Source organism: Pleurodeles waltl, chromosome 9 (genome assembly GCF_031143425.1).
Source record: "Pleurodeles waltl isolate 20211129_DDA chromosome 9, aPleWal1.hap1.20221129, whole genome shotgun sequence".
NCBI classification, from domain to species: domain Eukaryota; kingdom Metazoa; phylum Chordata; class Amphibia; order Caudata; family Salamandridae; genus Pleurodeles; species Pleurodeles waltl.
In genome coordinates, this window is record NC_090448.1 from 331,573,849 (window position 1) to 331,599,504 (window position 25,656).

The 25,656-nt window shown below is 46.8% G+C and overlaps 1 protein-coding gene across 4 annotated transcripts in view; it reads left to right on the forward strand.

Moving 5' to 3' along the window:
• MST1 (macrophage stimulating 1) overlaps positions 1-25,656 on the forward strand; it is a 355,392-nt gene that overhangs the window by 182,953 nt on the left and 146,783 nt on the right. For all 4 annotated transcript variants that reach the window (XM_069206862.1, XM_069206864.1, XM_069206865.1 and 1 more), the window contains one exon: positions 11,814-11,916. In XM_069206862.1, the coding sequence (XP_069062963.1) occupies positions 11,814-11,916 (103 nt within the window). The remainder of the gene's footprint in view (positions 1-11,813; positions 11,917-25,656) is intronic.

Consider the following 25,656-nt stretch of genomic DNA (forward strand, 5'->3'; position numbering starts at 1 on the left):
GATGCCATCTTGTAATGCCATAGTGCCTCATGCCAGACTTCATATGCGTCCTCTTCAACAATGTCTCTTGTCAATGGCCCCAGGCACAGGGTCAAATGGAAGATCTAGTGTTGTTGGACTGCCAAACCTATCTCTCTCTACATTGGTGGAATATTAAAAACCTTGTGAAAGGGCAGCCCTTTGTAGACCCTGTGCCGCAGATCACCCTCACAACTGATGCCTCAAAGAACGGTTGGGGAGCTCATCTCCTTAACCTAACGATTCAGGGGATATGGAACAATACTCATTGGTATCTTCATATCAATTACCTGGAACTACAAGCAATATTCTTAGAAATGAAAGCATTCCTTTCACAATTACGCCACAAGACAGTGTTGATACATACAGACAACATGACTGGTATGTATTATCTTCAAAAACAGGGGGGACACAATCTCAACAACTGTCCCACCTAGCACAAACAATATGGAAATGGGGATTCGTCACCATATTCACATAGTGGCACAATATCTCCCCGGGTCAGACAACCACTTAGCAGACCTACTAAGCAGGATACATCAACAAACACACGAGTGGGAACTCCACCCACAAGTCCTTCAACAGTACTTAAAAAAATGGGGAACACCTCAAATAGATCTGTTTGCAACATATCAAAACAAAGAATGCCAAAACTGCACCTCCAGGTACCCACACTCTTGGTCCAAGGGCAATGCTCTATAGATCAGTTGGTATGGGATATTTGCTTATGCTTTCCCCCTCTCCCACTCTTACCATTCCTGGTACGGAAGATAAAACAATCTTCCCTCAGCATGATCTTAGTGGCCCCTGCATAGGCACTTCAATCATGGAACACAACACTTTTAGAACTCTGTTGTTCCTCATCGAAAACTTCCCAACAGGCCAGATCTTCTGACACAAAAACAGAGACAGATAAGACATCCAAATCCTAAACCACACAACCTAGCGATATGGCTCCTGAAGTCAGAGAATTTGGATAGTTACATTTACCACAGGATTGTATGGATATCCTTAAACAAGCACACAAACCTACCACTAGACAGTGCTATGCAGCAAAATGGAAACGTTTTGTTTGTTACTCTCAAACAAAAAACATTGACCCTCCTAAACCTACAGTACAGGACATTGTACAATACTTATTATACTTACAAAAGGCAAATTTAGCCTGCAGATCTATTAGTTTATATTTAGCCACCATAGCTGCATATCTTGAAAATAGACAACATATTTCTTTGTTTAGAATTCCAGTTATCAAAGCATTTATGGAAGGATTAAAAAGAATAATTCCACCAAGGATTCCTGCAGCTCCATCTTAGACTCTTACCATGCGCTCACAAGGTTCTTGGCTCCACCATTTGAGCCACTTCACTCTTGCCCGCTACAAATCCTTTCATGGAAAGTAACCTTTCTAACTGCTATCTCCTCCCATAAGCGTGTCAGTGGAATTCAGGCATTAACTTTAGAAGAACCTTTCTTTCAAGTTCATAAAGAAAAAATTATATTAAGAACAAAACCAAAATTTCTTCCAAAAATAATTTCATAATAATCAAACAATAGAATTGCCAGTTTTCTTTCCAGTACCAGAATCAGTAGCAGAAAGAGCTCTACCTATTCTAGATTTTAAAAGAGCTCTAATGTACTATATAGACAGAACAAAACTTTTTAGGAAAACAAAACAACGTTTTGTGGCTTTCTCATTACCACACAAAGGAGATCCTACATCTAAAATTATAGCAAGATGGATAGTCCAATGCATTCAGACTTGCTATACTAAAGCTAAGCGACAATTACCTGTACCACCTAGAGCACATTCTACTAGGAATACAGGTGTATCTATAGCATTTCTGGGTAACAAACCCATAGCAGACATTTGTAAAGCAGCAACATAGTCTACACTACACATGTTTACTCTAACTTATTGTGTAGATGTGTTTGCCAGACAACAGGCAAATGTTGGACAAGCTGTACTTAGAACACTTTTTCAAACAACTGCAACCCCCACACACTAGTCACCGCTTTATGGAGGGACTGCTTTACAGTCTATGCACAGCATGTGTATCTACAGCTACACATGCCATCGAACGGAAAATGTTACTTACCCGTAGACATCTGTCTGTGGCATGTAGTGCTGTAGGTCCACATGCGCCCTCCCCCAGAGGTGTGTACAGGTATCAATTTAGTCTTATGTATATCAAATGTACATATATTGCATGGACATCTTTTCTATCCTGCTATATATTTTTCACTATTTCACACTCCCGCCTGCGGGCAAACAATCCATCAAAGGACTCTATGACCATGTGCAGTATTACCGAGAGGAGTCACTCGATCCTGTGAAGCAAACTTTCTTCAAACAAAAATAAGTTGTACTACTCCAAACCCAACACTAGATGGTGAGCTTAATGACAGCATGTGAATCTACAACGCTACATGCCACGAACAGATGTCTACTGGTAAGTAACATTATCCATATTCCTGGCTCTTGATACTTGGTTTTTCCAAGGGGAAATTCTTAATACCAAGATCCAACCACCTCATTTTGGACTAAACCTTCCCCTTCTCTGGAGTACAGAGTATTTGCTCACCTTTCCTTTGATTGAGCCTGTTTGGTGACTGTGCGATGAGCCTGCATATGGGCCCTACAAGTTGGAATTAGAACATAAAAATAGGCAGGACTAATATGAAAGCCTCGGAGGGTTATCCTTTTTAGTAAAGCATACAGTTTATTTCACAAGATTCTGTTCTGCCTCATGACCTGGACATGTGAGCCTTTCATAGTGTGTGTAAAACATATGCAATATAGCATGACATACTATCTTTGTGGGGAAAACTCAGGACTGTACCTAACTGTGTATGAGACCAGAGCATATCACACCTCCAGAAGCTATAACAGGGGCCCACCTATACCCTATTTCACCCACCTTTGTTTTTTGTCTCTAGTTGTAATTTTTCACCTACTTACAGGTATACAGTGAATCTGTGTCTCATAAAGCACTGCTTCCTCTCCTACCATCTCTGGAGTTGCAGAAAGGGTCTTAGACCCAAGACACCTAAAAGAGACTACCCATATAGGGTGGTCTTTCAGCCCTCAGGCCCCATATTGTTCAGACCCATCTCCCAGAAAGGCCCACCTTGTCTTTGTAAACTAGCACATCAAACTCACCAAAGCCACTGTTCAGGAGTTATATAACTAGTTAGACTAACGTGGACCCTGCTTCTCACCTGGCTTTTTTATGCATATTAAAGAGACACTCCTCATCTCTCAGTGAGGTAACAAGATCCTTCTCCTTTTCTGGGCACACAAGCTGTGACTCCCTCCAGCCAGGGTGATTTCAGGAGCACAACACTACATGTGCATACACAAACATGACCCCTAATGTCCAGATGCACTTGTGTACTCTCCAATAAGGAAAACTCCCTACAAGGGTCCCCCCCCGAGGTCAAAGGCATCCACCAACTTCAAATTTATGAAAGGTTGTTTATCACAAAGCAGAAAGGATCAAGAACATGATTTATTCTGCTGATAACCTGCTTTGAATAAGACATTTTTCTTAAAGAGAAGCAATTATATGAGGATTTTGACATTAACGTTTAGACTAGGCGTGTGCAACAAAACAAATAGCGTGTCCTGGGATATATAAACTGGCATTGTTTTAGGCAATTAGATGTTGTATCTGATAGAGACTTCTAGTTGCTGATTCCTTACCTTAGAATCTTCCCCCAGGCGTCAGACTGGATCTGGAGATTTTTTCTTCGAGCAGTACCCTTGCTTGTCGGTACGTGGCGTCAGTCGACGTAGGCGTTGTAGTCGCCCTGATGACGTTGGGAGTAGTACATAGATGCCGCCTCAGCGCACTGACATCAGTTCTTATCTTTCTGCGCCACACGCTGATCCAGAGGGAGCTACCCTGGTCTCTTTTTGACAGAGTTCAACCATTTTGTTGTGTTTTTGGGTGATTTTTTGGTGCGCCAAGATGTCCTCCAAGACCGGTTTCAAGCCTTGCAAGGACCATCACCACATGATGTCTGTGACGGATCTGCATCAGTCTGTTTGTTGTGCTTGGAGTGCTCCGAGTGCCGGCCCATGCACCGAAGGCCTTGAGGGAACAGTCCCTCAAGCTCATGGCAGCCCGGAGCTCAACTCCACTTAGGTTCCAGTCTCGCTTGAGAGGAAGGTCTCGAGGCCTTTCGCAGAGCCACCACCATTCTTCTTCCTCCAAATCTTCAGGCACAGGTAAGAAGTCATCAAAGCAGTCAGGTTGCCTTTCGACTTCACCCTGTCGCTCAGCTGATGCTACATGGGAGGAGCGTCGACGCTCGAGGCCTCCGACTCCGGAGCCTGCTTCTGGGTCCGCTCGGCGCTTCCCCAAATTTTTCGGGAGACGGAGCAACCCCTGCCCAATTAAAGGAGTTTTATGAGGCTATGCGCCTCATTTATGGGTGGACTGGCCCCGATACGGTGCCTTTGGGCCCAAGGGGTTCAGACGAGGGGCCTTCGGGTTCTGGGCCGGCGGCTTCGGCACGACAACCAAAGTCCCCTCCGGATCCGCTCGCGGATCCGCACCGGTGCCGGTCGTACCACTGACATTCCCCTGCGCTGGTTCAATTGTCGAACTCCTGACATCTGTGGTGCCTACCATTGACCCGATCCTTATCCCCGACAACTCGGAGTCGGAATGGTATCGGTCGACGACACCTCTCTCTTCGATGGGGCCTACTCACCCCAGGTCGGAATTCAACCCTTTTCCTTTTGGGTACGAATTCAGGGAAGTATTGGAGGGGTCCCTGGACCATTATGAATACCAGGATGACACATGTAGGAAGTTGGCTCTGTATGTACTATTTCAAAGTAAGAAATAGCATGCACAGAGTCCAAGGATTCCCCTTAGAGGTAAGATAGTGGCAAAAAGAGATAATTCTAATGCTCTATTTTGTGGTAGTGTGGTCGAGCAGTAGGCTTATCAGAGGAGTAGTGTTAAGCATTTGTTGTACACACACAGGCAATAAATGAGGAACACACACTCAGAGACAATTCCAGGCCAATAGGTTTTTGTATAGAAAAATATATTTTCTTAGTTTATTTTAAGAACCACAGGTTCAAGATTTACAAGTAATACTTCAAATGAAAGGTATTTCAGGTAGGTACTTTAGGAACTTTGAATTAGCAAAATAGCATATACAGTTTTCACATAAATGACGTATAGCTATTTTAAAACTAGACACTTTTTCAACAGTTCCTGGGGGAGGTAATTGTTTGTTAGTTTTTGCAGGTAAGTAAACCACCTATGGGGTTCAAGTTTGGGTCCAAGGTAGCCCACCATTGGGGGTTCAGAGCAACCCCAAAGTTACCACACCAGCAGCTCAGGGCCGGTCAGGTGCAAAGGTCAAAGTGGTGCCTAAAACGCATAGGCTTCAATGGAGAAGGGGGTGCCCCGGTTCCAGTCTGCCAGCAGGTAAGTACCCGCGTCCTCAGATGGCAGACCAGGGGGTTTTAGTAGGGCTCCGGGGGGGGACACAAGTCAGCACAGAAAGTACACCCTCAGCAGCACTGGGGCGGCCGGGTGCAGTGTGCAAACAAGCGTCGGGTTCTCAATAGGATTCAATGGGAGACCAAGGGGTCTCTTCAGCGAAACAGGCAGGCAAGGGGGGGGGGGCTCCTCCGGATAGCCACCACCTGGGCAAGGGAGAGGGCCACCTGGGGATCGCTCCTGCACTGGAGGTCGGATCCTTCAGGTCCTGGGGGCTGCGGGTGCAGTGTCTTTACCAGGCGTCGGGTCTTTGAAGCAGGCAGTCGCGGTCAGGGGGAGCCTCAGGATTCCCTCTGCAGGCGTCGCTGTGGGGGATCAGGGGGGTCAACTCTGGCTACTCACGGTCTCGTAGTCGCCGGGAGTCCTCCCTGTGGTGTTTGTTCTCCACAAGTCGAGCCGGGGGCGTTGGGTGCAGAGGGCAAAGTCTCATGCTTCCGGCGGGAAACGTGTGTTGTTTCAAAGTTGCTTCTTTGTTGCAAAGTTGCATTCTTTGTGGAACAGAGCCGCTGTCCTCGGGAGTTCTTGGTCCTTCTAGATGCAGGGTAGTCCTCTGAGGCTTCAGAGGTTGCTGGACCCTGGGAACGTGTCGCTGGAGCAGTGTCTTTAGAAGTGGGGGAGACAGGCCGGTAGGGCTGGGGCCAAAGCAGTTGGTGTCTCCGTCTTCTCTGCAGGTTTTCAGTTCAGCAGTCCTCTTCTTCTTAAGTTGCAGGAATCTGAGTTCCTAGGTTCTGGGGAGCGTCTAAATACTGAATTTAGGGGTGTGTTTAGGTCTGGGGGGTTAGTAGCCAATGGCTACTCGCCCTGAGGGTGGCTACACCCTCTTTGTGCCTCCTCCCTCAGGGAAGGGGGGCACATCCCTAATCCTATTGGGGGAATCCTCCATCTGCAAGATGGAGGATTTCTAAAAGTTAGAGTCACCTCAGCTCAGGGCACCTTAGGGGCTGTCCTGACTGGCCAGTGACTCCTCCTTGTTTTTCTCATTATCTCCTCCGGCCTTGCCGCCAAAAGTGGGGCCGTGGCCGGAGGGGGCGGGCAACTCCACTAGCTGGAGTGCCCTGGGGTGCTGTAACAAAGGGGGTGAGCCTTTGAGGCTCACCGCCAGGTGTTACAGTTCCTGCAGGGGGACGTGTGAAGCACCTCCACCCAGTACAGGCTTTGTTACTAGCCACAGAGTGACAAAAGGCACTCTCCCCATGTGGCCAGCAACATGTCTGGAGTGTGGCAGGCTGCTAAAACCAGTCAGCCTACACGGGTAGTCAGTTAAGGTTTCAGGGGGCACCTCTAAGGTGCCCTCTGGGGTATATGTTACAATAAAATGTACACTGGCATCAGTGTGCATTTATTGTGCTGAGAAGTTTGATACCAAACTTCACAGTTTTCAGTGTAGCCATTATGGTGCTGTGGAGTTCGTGCATGACAGACTCCCAGACCATATACTCTTATGGCTACCCTGCACTTACAATGTCTAAGGTTTTGCTTAGACACTGTAGGGGCATAGTGCTCATGCACTTATGCCCTCATTTATGGTATAGTGCACCCTGCCTTAGGGCTGTAAGGCCTGCTAGAGGGGTGAATTACCTATACCTATAGGCAGTGTGAGGTTGGCATGGCACCCTGAGGGGAGTGCCATGTCGACTTAGTCTTTTTATCCCCACTAGCACACACAAGCTGGCAAGCAGTGTGTCTGTGCTGAGTGAGGGGTCCCCAGGGTGGCATAAGACATGCTGCAGCCCTTAGAGACCTTCCCTGGCATCAGGGACCTTGGTACCAGGGGTACCAGTTACAAGGGACTTACCTGGATGCCAGGGTGTGCCAATTGTGGAAACAAAAATACAGGTTAGGGAAAGAACACTGGTGCTGGGGCCTGGTTAGCAGGCCTCAGCACACTTTCAAATCATAACTTAGCATCAGCAAAGGCAAAAAGTCAGGGGGTAACCATGCCAAAGAGGCATTTCCTTACAACCCATCATTGGACTGGGCACAGGAATTGGGAGAGGCCAGTGGACTGGACACTTCTCCAGATGCTGGCATGCTGTCTCCTCCTACCATGGCTACGGCAGAGGGAGCTACTTTTGCTATGGTTGTAAGTAGGGTTGCTGAGGCACTTGGCCTTGAGCTTCCTATTGTACAGGTCAGGTCCAATCTCCTGATGGAGGGGCTTCCACATCTGAGCCCCTTTTGCCATTCAATGAAGCCCTCACTGATGTCCTTTTGGGTACTTGGTCCAACTCAACACAGGGGCTCCTGTGAACAGGACTATCGCATGCCGCCATCGGCCTGCCCCGAATGACCCTAAATTCCTGTCCCAACACCCCAAGCCTGAGTCTTGTCATCCAGGCTTCCTCTTCCATAGGCGCATTCCCTTCCGCACCCCCGGATAGGGAATCAAAAGGCTGGAACAATTTGTGAAGATGTTTTCTTCCTCCAGTCTCCCGCTGCGGTCTGTGAAAACCGCGTGCCTTTTGGGCCACTATACTCACTCTCTGTGGGATACGGTCACACAAGTTCTGCTGCAGATACCGGAGGACGCCCGTGCTATCTTCCCCTGAGCTGTCAACGATGGGAGAGATGCAGAGAAGTTCACGATCCAATGTGTGCTGGACATGACCTACTTTCTTGCCAGATCGGTTGCTACGATGGTGGCCTTGAGATGCCACGCCTGGTTGCGTACTTCTGGTTGTTCGGGGGATATCCAACAGTCTCTCAAGGACATGCCCTTTGATGACTCCCGCCTCTTTGGAGACAAGGCGGACTCGTCCTTGGAGAGATTCAAGGACTCCCGGGCTATGGCTCGGTCCCTTGGCATTTCCGCTGCCCCTCACCCCCAACAGTCTGCCTTTCACCCCTTTTGTGGCTATGGAAGGGGCTCCCTATTGCATCCCCCACCCAGCCACCATGCCACCCATGCTGTTCAGCTGCTGCGTGGCTGGGGATGTGGAATCCCGCGTGGGACAGGGAACCAGAGGTCTGCCCAGTCCACCCCTGCCCCCTCTGCAGCCTCCAAACCATCCTAGTCCGTCCCCTCACTCCGATCCAGTTGGCGGCAGGATTTGTCATCACCTGCCCCACTGGGAATTCATCACTACAGACAGGTAGGTTTTGCAGATAGTTTGAAAGGGCTATTCCCTCCCCTTTGAATCTTCCCTATCAGCCATGGACCTTCAGGACCTCAACTAATTCCTCAAGAAGGAGAAATTAAAAATGCTAACCCTGGCTCAGGTCCCATCTGCCTTAGACCTAGAAGACTGGATGGCAGCGTTGGACTTGCGGGACGCTTATTTCCACATTCCTATCCTGCCTGCCCAGACGTTACCTGCGGTTCGTGGTAGGTCACGAGCACTATCCGTTTACCGTGCTCCCCTTCGGCCTTACCAGCGCCCCTTGGTGTTCACAAAAATTATGGAGGTGGTTGCAGCTCATTTGCGCAGGTTAGGGGTCTCAGTCTTCCCCTACCTTGATGACTGGCTGTTGAAGGCAGACTCGCCCTAAAAAGTAATCTCCCACCTTCAGACTACAGCGAGCCTCCTGCACACGCTGGGGTTCACTAGCAGTGTGCAGAAGTCACACCTGACTCCCTCCCAGACGCTCCCTTTCATCGGATCTGATCTGGACACAGTGCAATTTCAGGTTCATCCTTCCAAAAAGTGAGACCGAGATATTAAGGCTATGAATCTGATCTTTCAGCCTCAGTCTCAGGTTTCGGTGAGACTGACTCTGAGGCTGCTGGGCCTCATGGTCTCCTGCATCCTGCGAGTGACACATGGCAGATGGCATATGCAGACTCTGCAGTGGGACTTGAAGTTCCAGTGGGTGCAGCATCAGCGGAATCTCTCTGACATGGTCCAGATCTCGGAGGGGACTCCGAAAGACCTGCTGTGGTGGCTTTGAAATCCACATTGGGTCCACGGCAGATCCCACTCCCTTCCTCAGCCAGATCTATCAATAGGGGCAGATGCATTGCTTCTGGGTTGGGACGGCCACATGGGAGAGGTGGAGATCAGAGGCTACTGGAGTCCGGCAAAGTCTAGGCTCCATATCAATCTTCTGGAGCTCTGGGCGATCAGGCTTGCGTTGAAAGCATTTCTTCCCTCACTCAAAGGGAAAGTAGTGCAGGTGTTCACGGACAATACTACCACTATGTGGTACTGCTACAAACAGGGCGGGTTAGGGTCCTGGACCCTTTGTCCTTGAGCCTCTGGACATGGCTGGAACATCAGAGCATTACCCTGGTGGTTCAACATCTGGTGGGTTCTCAACGCCAGAGCTGATGAACTCCGCCGTCGATGCAAAGCTGATCACGAATGGCGTCTCCATCCGGAGATGGCTAAAGGTCCCTTTCAGCAGTGGGGAGAGCCTTGGTTAGATCTGTTCACCTCCACACAGAATTCGCAATGTCAGCTGTTTTGTGTGTTGGGGTTTCCAAGGCGGCACTCGCTCGGTGATGCTTTTCATCTCGATTGGAACTCTGACCTCCTTTCTGTCTATACCACTTCTGCCCAGAGTTTTCAAGAAGATCAGGAACGACCGGGCTCAAGTCATCTTGGCGGCTCTGGACTGGGCTCGGAGAGTATGGTATCCAGAGCTATTGAGCATGGCCTCTAATCCTCCACCCAGACTGCCTCTTCAGGCAGAACTTCTGTCGCTGCAACAGGGGACGATTCTCCACCCGAAACCATCCAATCTCTGCCTTCATGCAGGAAATTGAGCAGCGGAAGTTGACTACTTTTGTTCATTCTTTCCTTGGCCCAGCTGGGCTCTGCTTTGGGCACTCTTAGAGGAATATGCCATCCCGGCCTTTCTTAGGCTACCTGATCAGCCCTCACTCTTTAAATCTCCTATTGTGAATAGATTCCTTAAAGGTCTCACCCATTTATTTCCTCCCACTCCATTTATCATGCGTTAGTGGGACCGCCATCTTGTCCTTAGTTACTTAGGGTATTCCGTTTGAGCCAATGCACAATTGCCCTTTACGGCTCCTCACTTTCAAGACTGTCTTTCTTGTTGCCATCACTTCTGCTCACAGAGTGAATGAGCTTCAAGCTCTTTCTTCCAAGCCTCCATTCTTGTCTGTGTACCCTGACAAAGTGGTGTTGCGCACTAAGGCTTCCTTCCTTCCAAAGGTTGTTACGCCTTTTCATGTAGGCAAGTCCATCACCTTGCCGAATTTTTATGCACCCACACATTCTTCCCATGAGGAGGAGAGACTCCACCATCTGGACCCAAAAACAGGCCACACATCCTTCCCATGAGGAGGAGAGACTCCACCATCTGGACCCAAAAAGAGCGTTGGCGTTCTATCTTAACCGTACTAAAGATTTCCGGGTGGACTATTAACTCTTTGTCAGGTATGTGGGTGCAAAGAAAGGAAAGGCGGTGCAAAAACGTACCATCTCTCTATGGGTACTTCTTTGCATCGAGATGTGCTACGCTTTGGCCAAGAAGCAACCCCCTGTGGGCTTGCGCACTCATTCCACCAGAGCAACTGCTGCTTCCACTGCGTTAGCACGCGGAGTTCCTGTCCTGGATAGCTGCCATGCAGCTATGTGGGTATCCCTGCACACAATTACTGAACATTACTGCCTGGACAGTCCGGTCCGTCAGTATGGCTACTTTGGTAGTTCGGTCCTGCAGGACTTTCTAGTATGATCTTCGTTCTCAGCCCACCTGCGAGGATGGTATTGCTTGGGTATCTATTCTAAGGTAAGGAATCTGCAACTAGAAGTCTATCAGATGTACAAGTTACTTACCTTCGGTAACGAAATATCTGGTAGAAACATATTCTAGTTGCAGATTCCTTACTGACACACTAATCTTCCCCACTTGCAAACTGATTTCTAGGGACATGGATTCACCCTTCAGGTCCTTAGCGCTGGCGCACCAATCTGTGTTCTTAGCAGCTCTGCACTTTGGCGTGGAAAATCATTAAAAGAAACTGACGTCACTGTGCTGTGGCTGCGTCTATGTACTACTCCCGATGTCATCATGGCGACTAAGATGCCAATGACGCCCGCAGAGTCGACCGACCACCTACCGATGTGCAAGGGTATTGCTCAAAGAAAAAATCTCTGGATTCAGTCTGACACCTGGGGGAAAATTCTAAGGTAAGGAATCTGTAACTAGAATGTCTCTACCAGATATTTTGTTACCGAAGGTAAGTGACTTGTATGTCAGTGATGGAAATATAAATAAATGTAGTGTCAGGAGTTATGTAACAAACCATTGTGTGACATTCACACAATAATTCTGTTCTATGTTTTGCTTCATCAGTTTGTTACCATGGACATGGTGAGCTTTATCGAGGAACTGTTAGCATGACACGAAAAGGAATTGCTTGTCAGAAGTGGTCAGACCAATACCCTCATGTGCCATCGTAAGTCTCAACTCATATTTGCATAGCTACAAGTATGTTATGTTAATAAATGGGATCTCTGCCCAAAGAGAACTGCATGTTGAAAGCTCTAGTATGATTTATCATTGTGTTTTGCAATTGCTTGTTTGTTTAAAAAAATGTTGTTCTTGATGAGTCTTCTCATCAGTGTCTGAATCTGTGGGAAACCACCCAGTACCTGCTCATGATCGACCTGAAAAGTTGGGCCATTGTATGATTTATAGACATATCAACATCAGTTGGCTTGGAACTACTAAAGTAGAAATGTCCAGAATCATAACTGCCATCCTCAAGAGCAAGGAGGCAGTTGCAGCAATAAAGACACTAGTGTGAGGAAATATCTCAGGAGCAATTGTATTTTAAGGGCAGGAAAAAGGAAGCTAATGTGGACTTTTGCTTTAACTAAAATGTGTAGAATGTAGTTGAGAAACCGAAAGAGGTTAAATGGGCAGAAACAAAAAAGTACAATAGTGAAATGCTGAAGGTTCATCTTAAGAGTTCTTAACAATTAAAAACCTTTTTCTTATTATTTTGAAATGTTTGAAAAAAATTAAGAAAACTCCCAAATACAGCTTATTATTAATTTAATTAAATTCTTCGAGGCAACCACCAAATATAATTCCCTTTATGATATAGTTGCTAGTTTACTTTTGTACAAATTTCCCTGTTCTCCAGCATGCAGCAACCCTATAATAAAAAGTGTTGCTTCATTTAGATTATTTCAGCCACTTCATAGTCTGGGAGTTTAAGGATAACTTCCTCGTGTGTCAAGAACTTTGTTCTAAACATTAAGGCCCTCATTAGAACATTGGCAGTAAATTCCGCCTACTGCCACGGCGATGCTCTCCAAAAGACCGTCGTCGTGGATACTGAAGGCTGGCAGAATTCCAGCTGCAGTCATGGCGGCGGACAGCGGTAAGGTGGCGCTGCTGCCAGCAGCAGCGCCACGCCAGGAGAATGCTGCCGACCGTATCATGACACATGATACGGCCTGGTGGTGTTCCGCTGGTGGACGTTGCTGCTGGCAGCAGCGCCACGTCCTTTCTCCTGCTGGAGGATCCCCTGCAAGCAGGTAAGTTGGGTTCTCCAACAGGGGTGGGTGTGATTGTTTTTGTATGCATGCATGCGGGTGTGAGACGTGTAATGCATGTGTGCATGAATGGGTGTGAGTGTACGTGTATGTTGTCATGCGATTATGTGTGTGCTTTTATGTATGTTAGTGTGTGTTGCGGTGTGTGTGTATGAATGTATGCGTGGGTGGATGTGGGTATGTGTGTGTGCACATGAGTGGATGTCTGCGCATGTTGGGGAGGGTTTGAGAGGGTAGGGGAGAGGGGCGGGAAGACCCCTCTCAGTGTCAGGGAAGGAATTCCCTGGCACTGATGGTGGCTACCGTCATGGTTTTCGTGGCGGTAAGATTGCCATGAAAACCATGGCAGTAGGTGGGGTCATAATCCCGAAGGTGGGATTGTGACGGCCGCCGGGCTGGAGACAGCAGTCTCCAGCCCGGCGGCTGTTACCACCCTGGCGGACAGAGTGGCTTAAGCCAAACGGCCAATGTCATATTTTGGGGAAAGGTACCGCCAGCCTGTTGGCAGTGCCTTTCTCCAAAATAACGCCGTCTGCCAGGGTCATAATGAGGCCCTAAGTTTAGAAACATATGGGGTGCTCCTGTTACTCTTTATTACTGTCTAGTGAAGTGTTACACAAAACGTTTGCTCTGACCTGTAAATAGTCATAAAATCAGGTTTTAGACAAATTAGTAGAGCACATAAGTTCACCAGTTCTAAAACTAGGGTCTTACCAGTACAGTTCAACAACCAGCATTTACAATGCGTTGGGTCTCGCGTTTTCTCGAGTTAGAGCTATTAGCGTTGTAAATTCCTAAATGCACTTTTCTTGCCACATAAATTGAAAATGAAAAGTAAAACTGTTGACATAAGCAAGTCAGTTCAAAGCGCCATGGCCGCCATGAGTGGGAGATCGAGAGTTATTTGCTCCCTGCCTAAATACCTAGAAAGGATCGTGGCTGGGATGAAAGGCAAACCTAAACCAGAGGAGAGGCCATCACACGCTTTCACAAAAGGAAGCGTGACGTAGTGTGATAGCTAACAAAAATCACCTGGGAGGAAACTCGGCACACAAAGGAGGGGCATTTCACCAAATGCACCAATAAAAATGAAGCTTTTAAAGCAAGCAAATCAAAGAACAAATAGCAAGAGTGGGCATGGTTAAAAGCTCACCGAGAGATTACAGCAGGCCAGAGCGCTTGCATGCTTGACCCTAAAAAAGGGAAGTAAGCCTACAAAAGGACAGTTTATCAAGCAGGGATCTAGCAACCAGGTAAAGAAAAAAAATTACCTACGTCGAACACAAAAATCAAAATAGTTTTATAAAGGTCGTCTCAATAAAATGTGTCTCTCAGATATGACATTTGAGTCAACTGAAAAAGGCTACTAAATAGGTCTGAGGTGTACAGCCTGGGTAAATAGTTCAGAGTAATACAATTACAGGATCTCAAAATGGATAGTGTCAAGACTCCAGATCCAAAGAGGGTGAGTTTAGCTGTTATCTACATTAGCTGATCAGTGAAGTACAGTTTGCAAACATATAATATTATAGGGTATAACCAGTGTAGCTGAAATAAAATGTGCTTACATTTGTGTCTCTTGCTGTGGTGGCAAACAGTCTGTATAGAAAGATGGGCCGTCCTGACAAAATACCATTACCACTGTCCAGCCTTGAGATAAAGAGTCTGGATAGTGGTTTAGAAACCTAGTGTAGAAAAAGTGTTTTCTGTAACTGAAAAAGATGCGACATACAAGCTGAGAACAATTTAGTGGTATGTCCCTGAAAATTAAATGGGCAAAGCAGCTATTGTAAATGAGGAGTGTCTTTTAAAAGGGTCAAGAATTAAAACTGTCAATACAGAAGTGCACGGAAACAAGCTGTAAGGCAATTAATGTCTGCAAGAGAAAACACCTTGTTTCGTGGGAATAAAATTATCTTGCTCAAAACGTAGTGTGGCCAGCTTTTGAAAAAACCACTGTGGGTTACATTTTAAAATGTGCCATTTTTAGCAAACCTTGGGATCTACAAATGTTTTTTTTGTTATAATCAGACCTGCTATGTAGTTATGCGTGTTGAATATTCACAACATATTCAGAAATTCAGTTATGTGATGCTCTCTTTGGATGCATCAGAATCAACCTGCTATGCACAGGGATCATGGTGTTATCCTTTCAACTTTTTTTTTTTTTTTGCATAAATTGATAGGTTGTTTATAATCTAATTACGGATGCAGGACTGCGCCATATTCTCTAGCGAACCCTATTTTTGCACCTTTAATAACTTTGTCACCGACCAGTTTGCACCCATATTGAGAACAGAACAATGGGATAACTGGGTAGTGCTCCACTCTTCTGTGACCTGCAGCATTTGGAAGTCACCATGTATGCTAAACTATGAAGAATACGTTTTTTAACAGCAGACCATGATGGTATTTTTCTGTGCTCATAAGCAAGATCGATGATGGCCGGGGCCAGACTGGGCACCAAAGGCAGCCACGGTAAAATGTTGCTGTTTTCTCTCTATTCCTCGATTATCCTCTCTATCCTGCATCCCTCTCCAATCCCCACTGGAAGAATTATCAGCTAAGAAACTGCCAGTCTGTCACTGATAATGGTAATAACCGAGGGAAGTGCTGATTCCACTAACCTTTGCCTCGTGAGCGATGAACAAGTCGATGAGAAGAACTACTCTAAATGAAATATCTATTATGTTGTAATAAGATACTTATGATATATATTTTGGAGGCACAACTGCACCTTTTTGCATAGTGAACCACATTTGCACGCTTATAGTTTTACCAATTTGTGCCAAAATTGAGAACATGGGACTGTTGGAGGTATGAGCAGCCACACTCCTTCATGGCCTTCAGCCTTTGCTGAGCCTCGGAGGAGTGTGACCGGGCAGAGGTGCACAATACTCTTTCCCTTGGGCTATGCAGGGTGGACAAAAATGTGAACTTGTACCTCACTTTTGGCAAATTGGATGGGAAGTGGGCTACTGGCATGAAATATCTGTGACATTATGCATCCAAAGGATTAATAAAAAGTTTGCTGATACCTTACTTTTGGAAGCAGTGTGTGAAATTTATACTTGTTCACAAATGCAGCATCTGGCACCATTACAGGTAATCGGAAACCAATTTACCTTTCAGCAGGCGCCCTGCCCAAAACACACACCTTTCATTGGACATCTATTCAACCACTATCTCATGGCCAAACACCCACCACCAACTTTGACATATTTACCAGCAGACATGCACACCACCACTGTCACAGGCTTACACATTACACCAGACTCCCAACCATCACACACTCCCACGATAAAATTGTCATAAAACCATTGTCAGTCAGCCACACCCCACCTTTAAAATGCCTAGTCGTGGACCATCAGACTGCCAAACGCTCATGTCCAATGAGATGGCCAAATGCACTCCATCAACTACACATGCTCACTATCAGATACGTGTACAAAATTATATATAGTTTAAGTTGGCCACCACACAAACCAACATATGCCCCTTACCCTCCTTATCACTTCCCCAAACTCCATGAAAGGCCACAATACTCACCATCAGATGAACAAACACAATCAGATGCCCTTAAAATGACAATTGCATGACCACAAAACCACCATTAGACACCAACAAGCTAGCCTCTGAAATTATAAACCATTAGATACACTATGACACACCATCAGATGCCCACACATACAGGGAGTGCAGAATTATTAGGCAAGTTGTATTTTTGAGGATTAATTGTATTATTGAACAACAACCATGTTCTCAATGAACCCAAAAAACTCATTAATATCAAAGCTGAATTTTTTGGGAAGTAGTTTTTAGTTTGTTTTTAGTTTTAGCTATGTTAGGGGGATATCTGTGTGTGCAGGTGACTATTACTGTGCATAATTATTAGGCAACTCAACAAAAAAAAATATATACCCATTTCAATTATTTATTATTACCAGTGAAACCAATATAACATCTCAACATTCACAAATATACATTTCTGACATTCAAAAACAAAACAAAAAAAAATCAGTGACCAATATAGCCACCTTTCTTTGCAAGGACACTCAAAAGCCTGCCATCCATGGATTCTGTCAGTGTTTTGATCTGTTCACCATCAACATTGCGTGCAGCAGCAGCCACAGCCTCCCAGACACTGTTCAGAGAGGTGTACTGTTTTCCCTCCTTGTAAATCTCACATTTGATGATGGACCACAGGTTCTCAATGGGGTCCAGATCAGGTGAACAAGGAGGCCATGTCATTAGATTTCCTTCTTTTATACCCTTTCTTGCCAGCCACGCTGTGGAGTACTTGGACGCGTGTGATGGAGCATTGTCCTGCATGAAAATCATGTTTTTCTTGAAGGATGCAGACTTCTTCCTGTACCACTGCTTGAAGAAGGTGTCTTCCAGGAACTGGCAGTAGGACTGGGAGTTGAGCTTGACTCCATCCTCAACCCGAAAAGGCCCCACAAGCTCATCTTTGATGATACCAGCCCAAACCAGTACTCCACCTCCACCTTGCTGGCGTCTGAGTCGGACTGGAGCTCTCTGCCCTTTACCAATCCAGCCACGGGCCCATCCATCTGGCCCATCAAGACTCACTCTCATTTCATCAGTCCATAAAACCTTAGAAAAATCAGTCTTGAGATATTTCTTGGCCCAGTCTTGACGTTTCAGCTTGTGTGTCTTGTTCAGTGGTGGTCGTCTTTCAGCCTTTCTTACCTTGGCCATGTCTCTGAGTATTGCACACCTTGTGCTTTTGGCCACTCCAGTGATGTTGCAGCTCTGAAATATGGCCAAACTGGTGGCAAGTGGCATCGTGGCAGCTGCACGCTTGACTTTTCTCAGTTCATGGGCAGTTATTTTGCGCCTGGGTTTTTCCACACGCTTCTTGCGACCCTGTTGACTATTTTGAATGAAACGCTTGATTGTTCGATGATCACGCTTCAGAAGCTTTGCAATTTTAAGAGTGCTGCATCCCTCTGCAAGATATCTCACTATTTTTGACTTTTCTGAGCCTGTCAAGTCCTTCTTTTGACCCATTTTGCCAAAGGAAAGGAAGTTGCCTAATAATTATGCACACCTGATATAGGGTGTTGATGTCATTAGACCACACCCCTTCTCATTACAGAGATGCACATCACCTAATATGCTTAATTGGTAGTAGGCTTTCGAGCCTATACAGCTTGGAGTAAGACAACATGCATAAAGAGGATGATGTGGTCAAAATACTCATTTGCCTAATAATTCTGCACTCCCTGTATGCACACTCACATTAGATGTCCATACAGACATTAGATCCACACACAGATCTAAGCATCCACATACATCGGATGCACATCCACGCTATCAGACACCCTCATATGCCATCAAGTACAGAGGCATCTATCATGAGACACCTCCACATATGTTCCATCATATAGCTAAACTCCATTTTCCAGATTCCTTCAGACACCAACGCTACAATGGTCACGCATGCAGCCACAAGAAGGCCGCAGCCACCAGAAGGCCACACCCACCAACAAATGGTTACACCCACTTTCAGGCACTCATACAACCAACATAAGAAGCCTACACTCACACCATCATATGGTCACACTCCCACCATCACAGGCCCACGCGTTCTGTATCAGATTCTAATTCATATATCCAGTTTAATCAAACCCACACAGATGGAAACACATCAAAGGGCAGTGGTGGCTATATGCAGGATTTTGTACTAGTGGAGACTTGAGGCACAGCCAGGAAGTAGAAAAATTCAGTAGCTTCACTAGCTGGCACAGCTGCTGACGTATAGAAACATGTCAAAACTGTATCAGTGAATTGGCAGGGTCAAACAGCGTTGCAGGTAAGGTACAGAGCCAGTATCACAGTTTGGAATGCCTACGAACTTACCACCAGTTCTAACTTCCTTTGATCACCAGAGCTGAAATCAAACAGTGTTTGTGAGCTACAATGCCTGTTTATCTCCTTAGCTCTTTCAAAGGCCCTGCTGCTGCTACAACCTACTTTTACAAAAACAGATGATGGATGGAATGCAGAGCAAATCAAACATTCACCCCCAGTCACAGATCTGTGTTTAATCCACCAGGTTTTTTTGCTTGCCATGCCATTCCAGTTTGGACCCAGCCATATGCAAATCAGTCTTGACCCTGTTCCCCGTGGGAACAGTCCAGCCCGAACTGCCAGGCCAGGTCTTCCCTGTACCAGATACAAGCATCATGGGACCCGTTTCAGGATATCACCCTTCATCAGCAAGGCTAGCTTGAATCTGGTGGCATAGCAAGTACGGGACCCACCTCTGGGCATACCCTTCCCACTTGGGGCGACAGATGCAAAAATCACAGATGATGGACGGAATGCAGAGCAAATCAAACATTCACCCCCAGTCACAGATCTGATGGAGATGGAGACCAGGAAGACCTGAGAGCTGCTGTACCACCCTCTCACCCAAATCAGATGTAAGCTGCTTTCCTGCTCATTGATTGACACATTTTGCAGCCCAGCATGGCCTGGGACAGGTGTCAACTGGCTCAGCACACTTTAATAATATCTGCATATCTATAAAAAAAAAAAACAATGAGATTCCCGAAGTTGAATGGAAGTTAATGTTGACAGGGATTTATTGTTTCTATACCACAATGGCCTAAAACACCAGGAAATTAAGAAGGTACTACCTTACCCTTGACTCACATTCAAACTCTTGAGTCTAGATGTAACCATTTATAGCTCTGTTACCTTGTGTGGTTGTGAGATAGCTGCATAAGAGTGATTTCCTTTCCTAAACAACAGTGTGGGTACAATGTGGTTAGCAAACAGATGAGGGGACCCCAGGCAATAGTTAACTATGCTGTGAAGAGGTAGTTTTATTTCATGGTAATGAATTAGTGTTGTCACTTTAGCTTTGCAAGGGCCCAAAATAAATACCTTGCACCTAATAACCATTTGATTAGAATACAATTTTATTTCACTTCAATTCCATAGCCTAATAAAATAATGCAACTTTCATTAACATAAAATTAGGTATCTTGCCAAAAGGTGACATCTTGACAGTTTTATATATTTCCACCGAATGGGGCAGTCTCACTTATTTTTCTAGGGGCCATGTCCTGAAAATGAGCTACTGCCTTAATATTCTTATAAGATAGTCACATTGCTTACTCACATAAGACTGATATCTATACCAAAGAGTTTTGCTTTGTAATTAGATTAGCAAGAAGTTCCTTTTTTTTTCTTGGGTCTCCTCACAGATCCCTGAAATAATCATTGCTCACCCTGGGATTGTGAAGGAAAAGAAGATGCACTACCTTGTAGGGCACATGAAAGTTGGCTGCCTCTGATCAATAGAGCCAGTACTGCGGTGTGTACCCTAATCTAGTGCCCCCCCCCTACTCCCCATCCCCTGCTGATTGTAGCCATTTGTTGACGAAGCACAGACTTTATAAGACTGAGGCCCCCTTGAAAAACTTGAAATCCAGTGGTCATGTTTCTCGGGGGTACAAGGTTTAAGAAGGGAAACCTAACAGGCGGCATCTGCATCCCTTTGGCAGGTGGCGAGGACTGATTAAACACCCCGTACCCCTACCTATGAAGTCCCCCCGCATACTACTTCCTAGAGGCAAGTTTGAAGCTGGGGGCCCTACAGTTGTGGGTGGAAAGGGAGGGGGCATGCTGTGCACCAAACCAAATTGGACAAGTTTACCCTGAGCAAAGAAACCACCAGTGGGATGCCATCAGAAGAGCAGCAACCACCTATGGCACAACTGCCAGACACCACTGAGACCCCCTCCATGACAAATATTATGACATACAGAGATTCTGGGTTGCACTAGAGGGGGAAATAGACATAGTATCCACATATATCACCTTGTTGAGAGCATATCTCTGTAATAAGGGCATGTAAGGAAATGCCTCCTTGGCATGGTTACACCCTGACTTTTTGCCTTTGCTGATGCCAAGTTATGATTTGAAAGTGTGCTGAGGCCTGCTAACCAGGCACCAGCACCAGTGTTCTTTCCCTAACCTGTACCTTTGTTTCCACAATTGGCACACCCTGGCATCCAGGTAAGTCCCTTGTAACTGGTACCTCTGGTACCAAGGGCTCTGATGCCAGGGAAGGTCTCTAAGGGCTGCAGCACAGACACACTGCTTGCCAGCTTGTGTTTGCTAGTGGGGATAAAACAACTAAGTCGACATGGCACTCCCCTCAGGGTGCCATGCCAACCATACACTGCCTACAGGTATAGATAAGTCACCCCTCTAGCAGGCCTTACAGCCCTAAGGCAGGGTGCACTATACCATATGTGAGGGCATAAGTGCATGAGCACTATTGCCCCTACAGTGTCTAAGCCAAACCTTAGACATTGTAAGTGCAGGGTAGCCATAAGAGTATTTGGTCTTGGAGTCTGTCATGCACGAACTCCCAGCACCATAATGGCTACACTGAAAACTGTGAAGTTTGGTATCAAACTTCTCAGCACAATAAATGGACACTGATGCTAGTGCCCCCTGAAACCTTAACCGACTATCCGTGTAGGCTGACTAGTTTTAGCAGCCTGCCTCACACCAGACATGTTGCTGACCACATGGGGAGAGTGCCTTTGTCACTCTGTGGCTAGTAACAAAGCCTGTACTGGGTGGAGGTGCTTCTCACCTCCCCCTGCAGGAACCGTAACACCTGCCGGTGAGCCTCAAAGGCTCACCCCCTTTGTTACAGCACCCCAGGGCACTCCAGCTAGTGGAGTTGCCCGCCCCCACTGGCCACGGCCCCACTTTTGGCGGCAAGGCCGGAGGAGATAATGAGAAAACCAAGGAGGAGTCACCGGCCAGTCAGGACAGCCCCTAAGGTGTCCTGAGCTGAGGTGACTCTAACTTTTAGAAATCCTCCATCTTGCAGATGGAGGATTCCCCCAATAGGATTAGGGATGTGCCCCCCTCCCCTCAGGGAGGAGGCACAAAGATGGTGTAGCCACCCTCAGCGCTAGTAGCCATTGGCTACTAACCCCCCCAGACCTAAACACACACCTAAATTCAGTATTTAGGGTCTCCCCAGAACCTAGGAACTCAGATTCCTGCAAACTAAGAATAAGAGGACTGCTGAACTGAAAAACCTGCAGAGAAGACAGAGACACCAACTGCTTTGGCCCCAGCTCTACCGGCCTGTCTCCCCACTTCTAAAGACACTGCTCCAGCAATGCGTTCCCAGGGTCCAGCAACCTCTGAAGCCTCAGAGGACTACCCTGCATCTAGAAGGACCAAGAACTCGCGAGGACAGTGGCTCTGTTCCCCAAAGACTGCAACTTTACAACAAAGAAGCAACTTTGAAACAACACACGTTTCCCGCCGGAAGCGTGAGACTTTGCACTCTGCACCCGACGCCCCCAGCTCGACTTGTGGAGAACAAACACCACAGGGAGGACTCCCGGCGACTACGAGACCGTGAGTAGCCAGAGTTGACCCCCCTGATCCCCCACAGCGACGCCTGCAGAGGGAATCCTGGGGCTCCCCCTGACCGCGACTGCCTGCTTCAAAGACCCGACGCCTGGTAAAGACTCTGCACCCGCAGCCCCCAGGACCTGAAGGATCCGACCTCCAGTGCAGGAGCGACCCCCAGGTGGCCCTCTCCCTTGCCCAGGTGGTGGCTACCCCGAGGAGCTCCCCCCCCCCCCTTGCCTGCCTGCATCGCTGAAGAGACCCCTTGGTCTCCCATTGATTTCTATTGCGATCCCGATGCCTGTTTGCACACTGCACCAGGCCGCCCCTGTGCTGCTGAGGGTGTACTTTTTGTGTGGACTTGTGTTACCCCCCCCCCCCCCCCCCCCCCGGTGCCCTACAAAACCCCCCTGGTCTGCCCTCCGAAGACGCGGGTACTTACCTGCTGGCAGACTGGAACCGGGGCACCCCCTTCTCCATTGAAGCCTATGCGTTTTGGGCACCACTTTGACCTCTGCACCTGACCGGCCCTGAGCTGCTGGTGTGGTAACTTTGGGGTTGCTCTGAACCCCCAACGATGGGCTACCTTGGACCCAAACTTGAACCCCGTAGGTGTTTTACTTACCTGCAAAAACTAACAAACAATTACCTCCCCCAGGAACTGTTGAAAATTGCACTGTCTAGTTTTAAAATAGCTATATGTCATTTATGTGAAAACTGTATATGCTATTTTGCTAATTCAAAGTTCCTAAAGTACCTACCTGAAATACCTTTCATTTGAAGTATTACTTGTAAATCTTGAACCTGTGGTTCTTAAAATAAACTAAGAAAATATATTTTTCTATACAAAAACCTACTGGCCTGGAATTGTCTCTGAGTGTGTGTTCCTCATTTATTGCCTGTGTGTGTACAACAAATGCTTAACACTACTCCTCTGATAAGCCTACTGCTCGACCACACTACCACAAAATAGAGCATTAGAATTATCTCTTTTTGCCACTATCTTACCTCCAAGGGGAACCCTTGGACTCTGTGCATACTATTCCTTACTTTCAAATAGTGAATACAGAGCCAACTTCCTACAGGGCACACACATCAAGGAGGCACAGGGCACTATAACCACTCTTCAGGCAGAAACAAAGCCATTGAAAACCCAAGTAGCAACTACAGGAGCTCTGGAAGCCTGCCTAGAAGATTGAGGGAGGACAATCTAGAAGAATAATATCCATATAATAGGTGTTCCAGAACGTACCGAAGACCAGTCAGTCAAACTATTTGTATAAGACCTCATCCTTAAACATCTACAGCCCTGTGGACTCTCCAACTACTTCTCAGTTGAGCGTGCCCACAGAGGCACCCAGCACTCTGCCAAACTGCGCATCTTCAATTATCGGGATTGAGACATCTTGCAGACCGCTCATAGAACCCAGTCAATTAAATGAGACAACAGCACTATAATATTCTTTCCAGACTTCACCCTCAAAATTCAAAGACTTCGTTCCTTTCTTGAAGTCAAGAAGGCCCTTCGAGGGAGAGGTAAAGTACTCCAGGCTCTTTCCCACCAAACTACAGGTGGAGGCAGAAGTGAAGACAGTTTAGTTCACTACGCCAGAGGGCGCATGGGACTTGCTACATTGCTGAAGGACAGTTGGAGATCAGATCCCTGAGGGCGAACGGAGCAGCGACGATCCAATATTGAAACTGTTAACTAGGCAGAGGAACCACAGGTGTAGAAATGGGTATCCTCAGACAGGCCCGTAGGGCTGCTACAGAAAAGGAAGAGACTCTACTCTTTCTGATCTTCCGAAGGGGTCCATGGGACTTTCTGACCAAGACTGTCCGAACATTGAACTAACCAGCAGTAACATTACTGTCTATGCTTAAATGAGGAGTGGCTGACCACAGACTCGGTAGTACCCACAGTTCCCCTCAAAGTTTGTTAATGTTTTTGGGGCAACACGCACTCTGCACAGTTGGTGCAGTGGGCAGCTCTACGTCCACTATGCAGGGAGGGAGTTTCTACTGGGGCAATAGTTTTGATGTTTGTTTTAGTTCAATTTTATTTATTTTTTAACGTTGGTGATTATATTTTCTCCACACATAAGCATCCTAAACCAGTTGTCTTCTTACTTACTCTGAAACCATGGCTTCATTCACCCCCAAACAGGAATAGCCTGTTGAGGGGGGAGGTAGTCTAATAAGCTTTTCTTACCCAGCTTGGGGCCCAATTAGCGATGGGTGAGACAGATCCCCGAGTACAGTTGGTACCTTCTCGTAGGAAGCTAGCTCTGGATATACTACATCAAAATGAGATTTAGTGTGCACTGCGTCCAGTGGTTCCCCAGAGGCTTAACAGAGGCTAAAGTAGATAATACTAATGCTCTCTTTAGTGGTAGTGTGGTCAAGTAGTTAGGCTTATGAGAGTGTAGTGCAAAGCATTTGTTGTATATACACAGACAATAGAAGAGGCACACACACAATGACTTGACTCCAGACCAATGGTTTTTATATAGCAAAAATATATTTTCTTAATTTATTTCTAGAACCACAAGATTCAAGTTGCAGGTTCACACATATATCAATAGTACTTTGTTTGTTTTGTTGAAGTTATACAGTTTTTGAAATATGGGCAATTATCTGTTTTGAAAGTTGACACTGCAATTTTTAGAAACCGTTCCTGGGGGTGGGGGAAGAAAAGTTAGTACGAGTTACAGGTAAGTACTTGACCTATAGTTCCGGTCTCTGGGGGTTAGGAAGTCCACAGTTTGGGGTTCAAGTTAACCCCAAACACCCACCACCAGCAACACTGGGCCTGCCAGGTGCAGAAGTCAAAGTTGAGGCAAAATTAACATGGGCTGAGACTGGGGAAACTCTGAATCAGGCCTGCCTGAAGGTGAGTACCCGCAACTTTGGGGGTATGACCTAGGGAGTTTAAAGGAGCATTGGGGGGCCCACAAGTAGGCACCAATCATACACCTTCAGCGGTACTGGGGTGGCCGTGTGCAGGGTGCAAACATGGCGTTGGTTCTCCAATGATTCTCTGAGGAGACCCCGGGAGTCACTCAGACGCTGTAGGCGAGGTCCAGGGGGTCGACTCGGGCAAGCCACAGGCTGGACAGGGAGAAGGGCCACCTGCTGAACCCAGCTGCACCAGAGGTCGGGTTCTCCAAGGCCTGAGGGATGGGGGTGCAGTTGTCTTTTTGGTGACG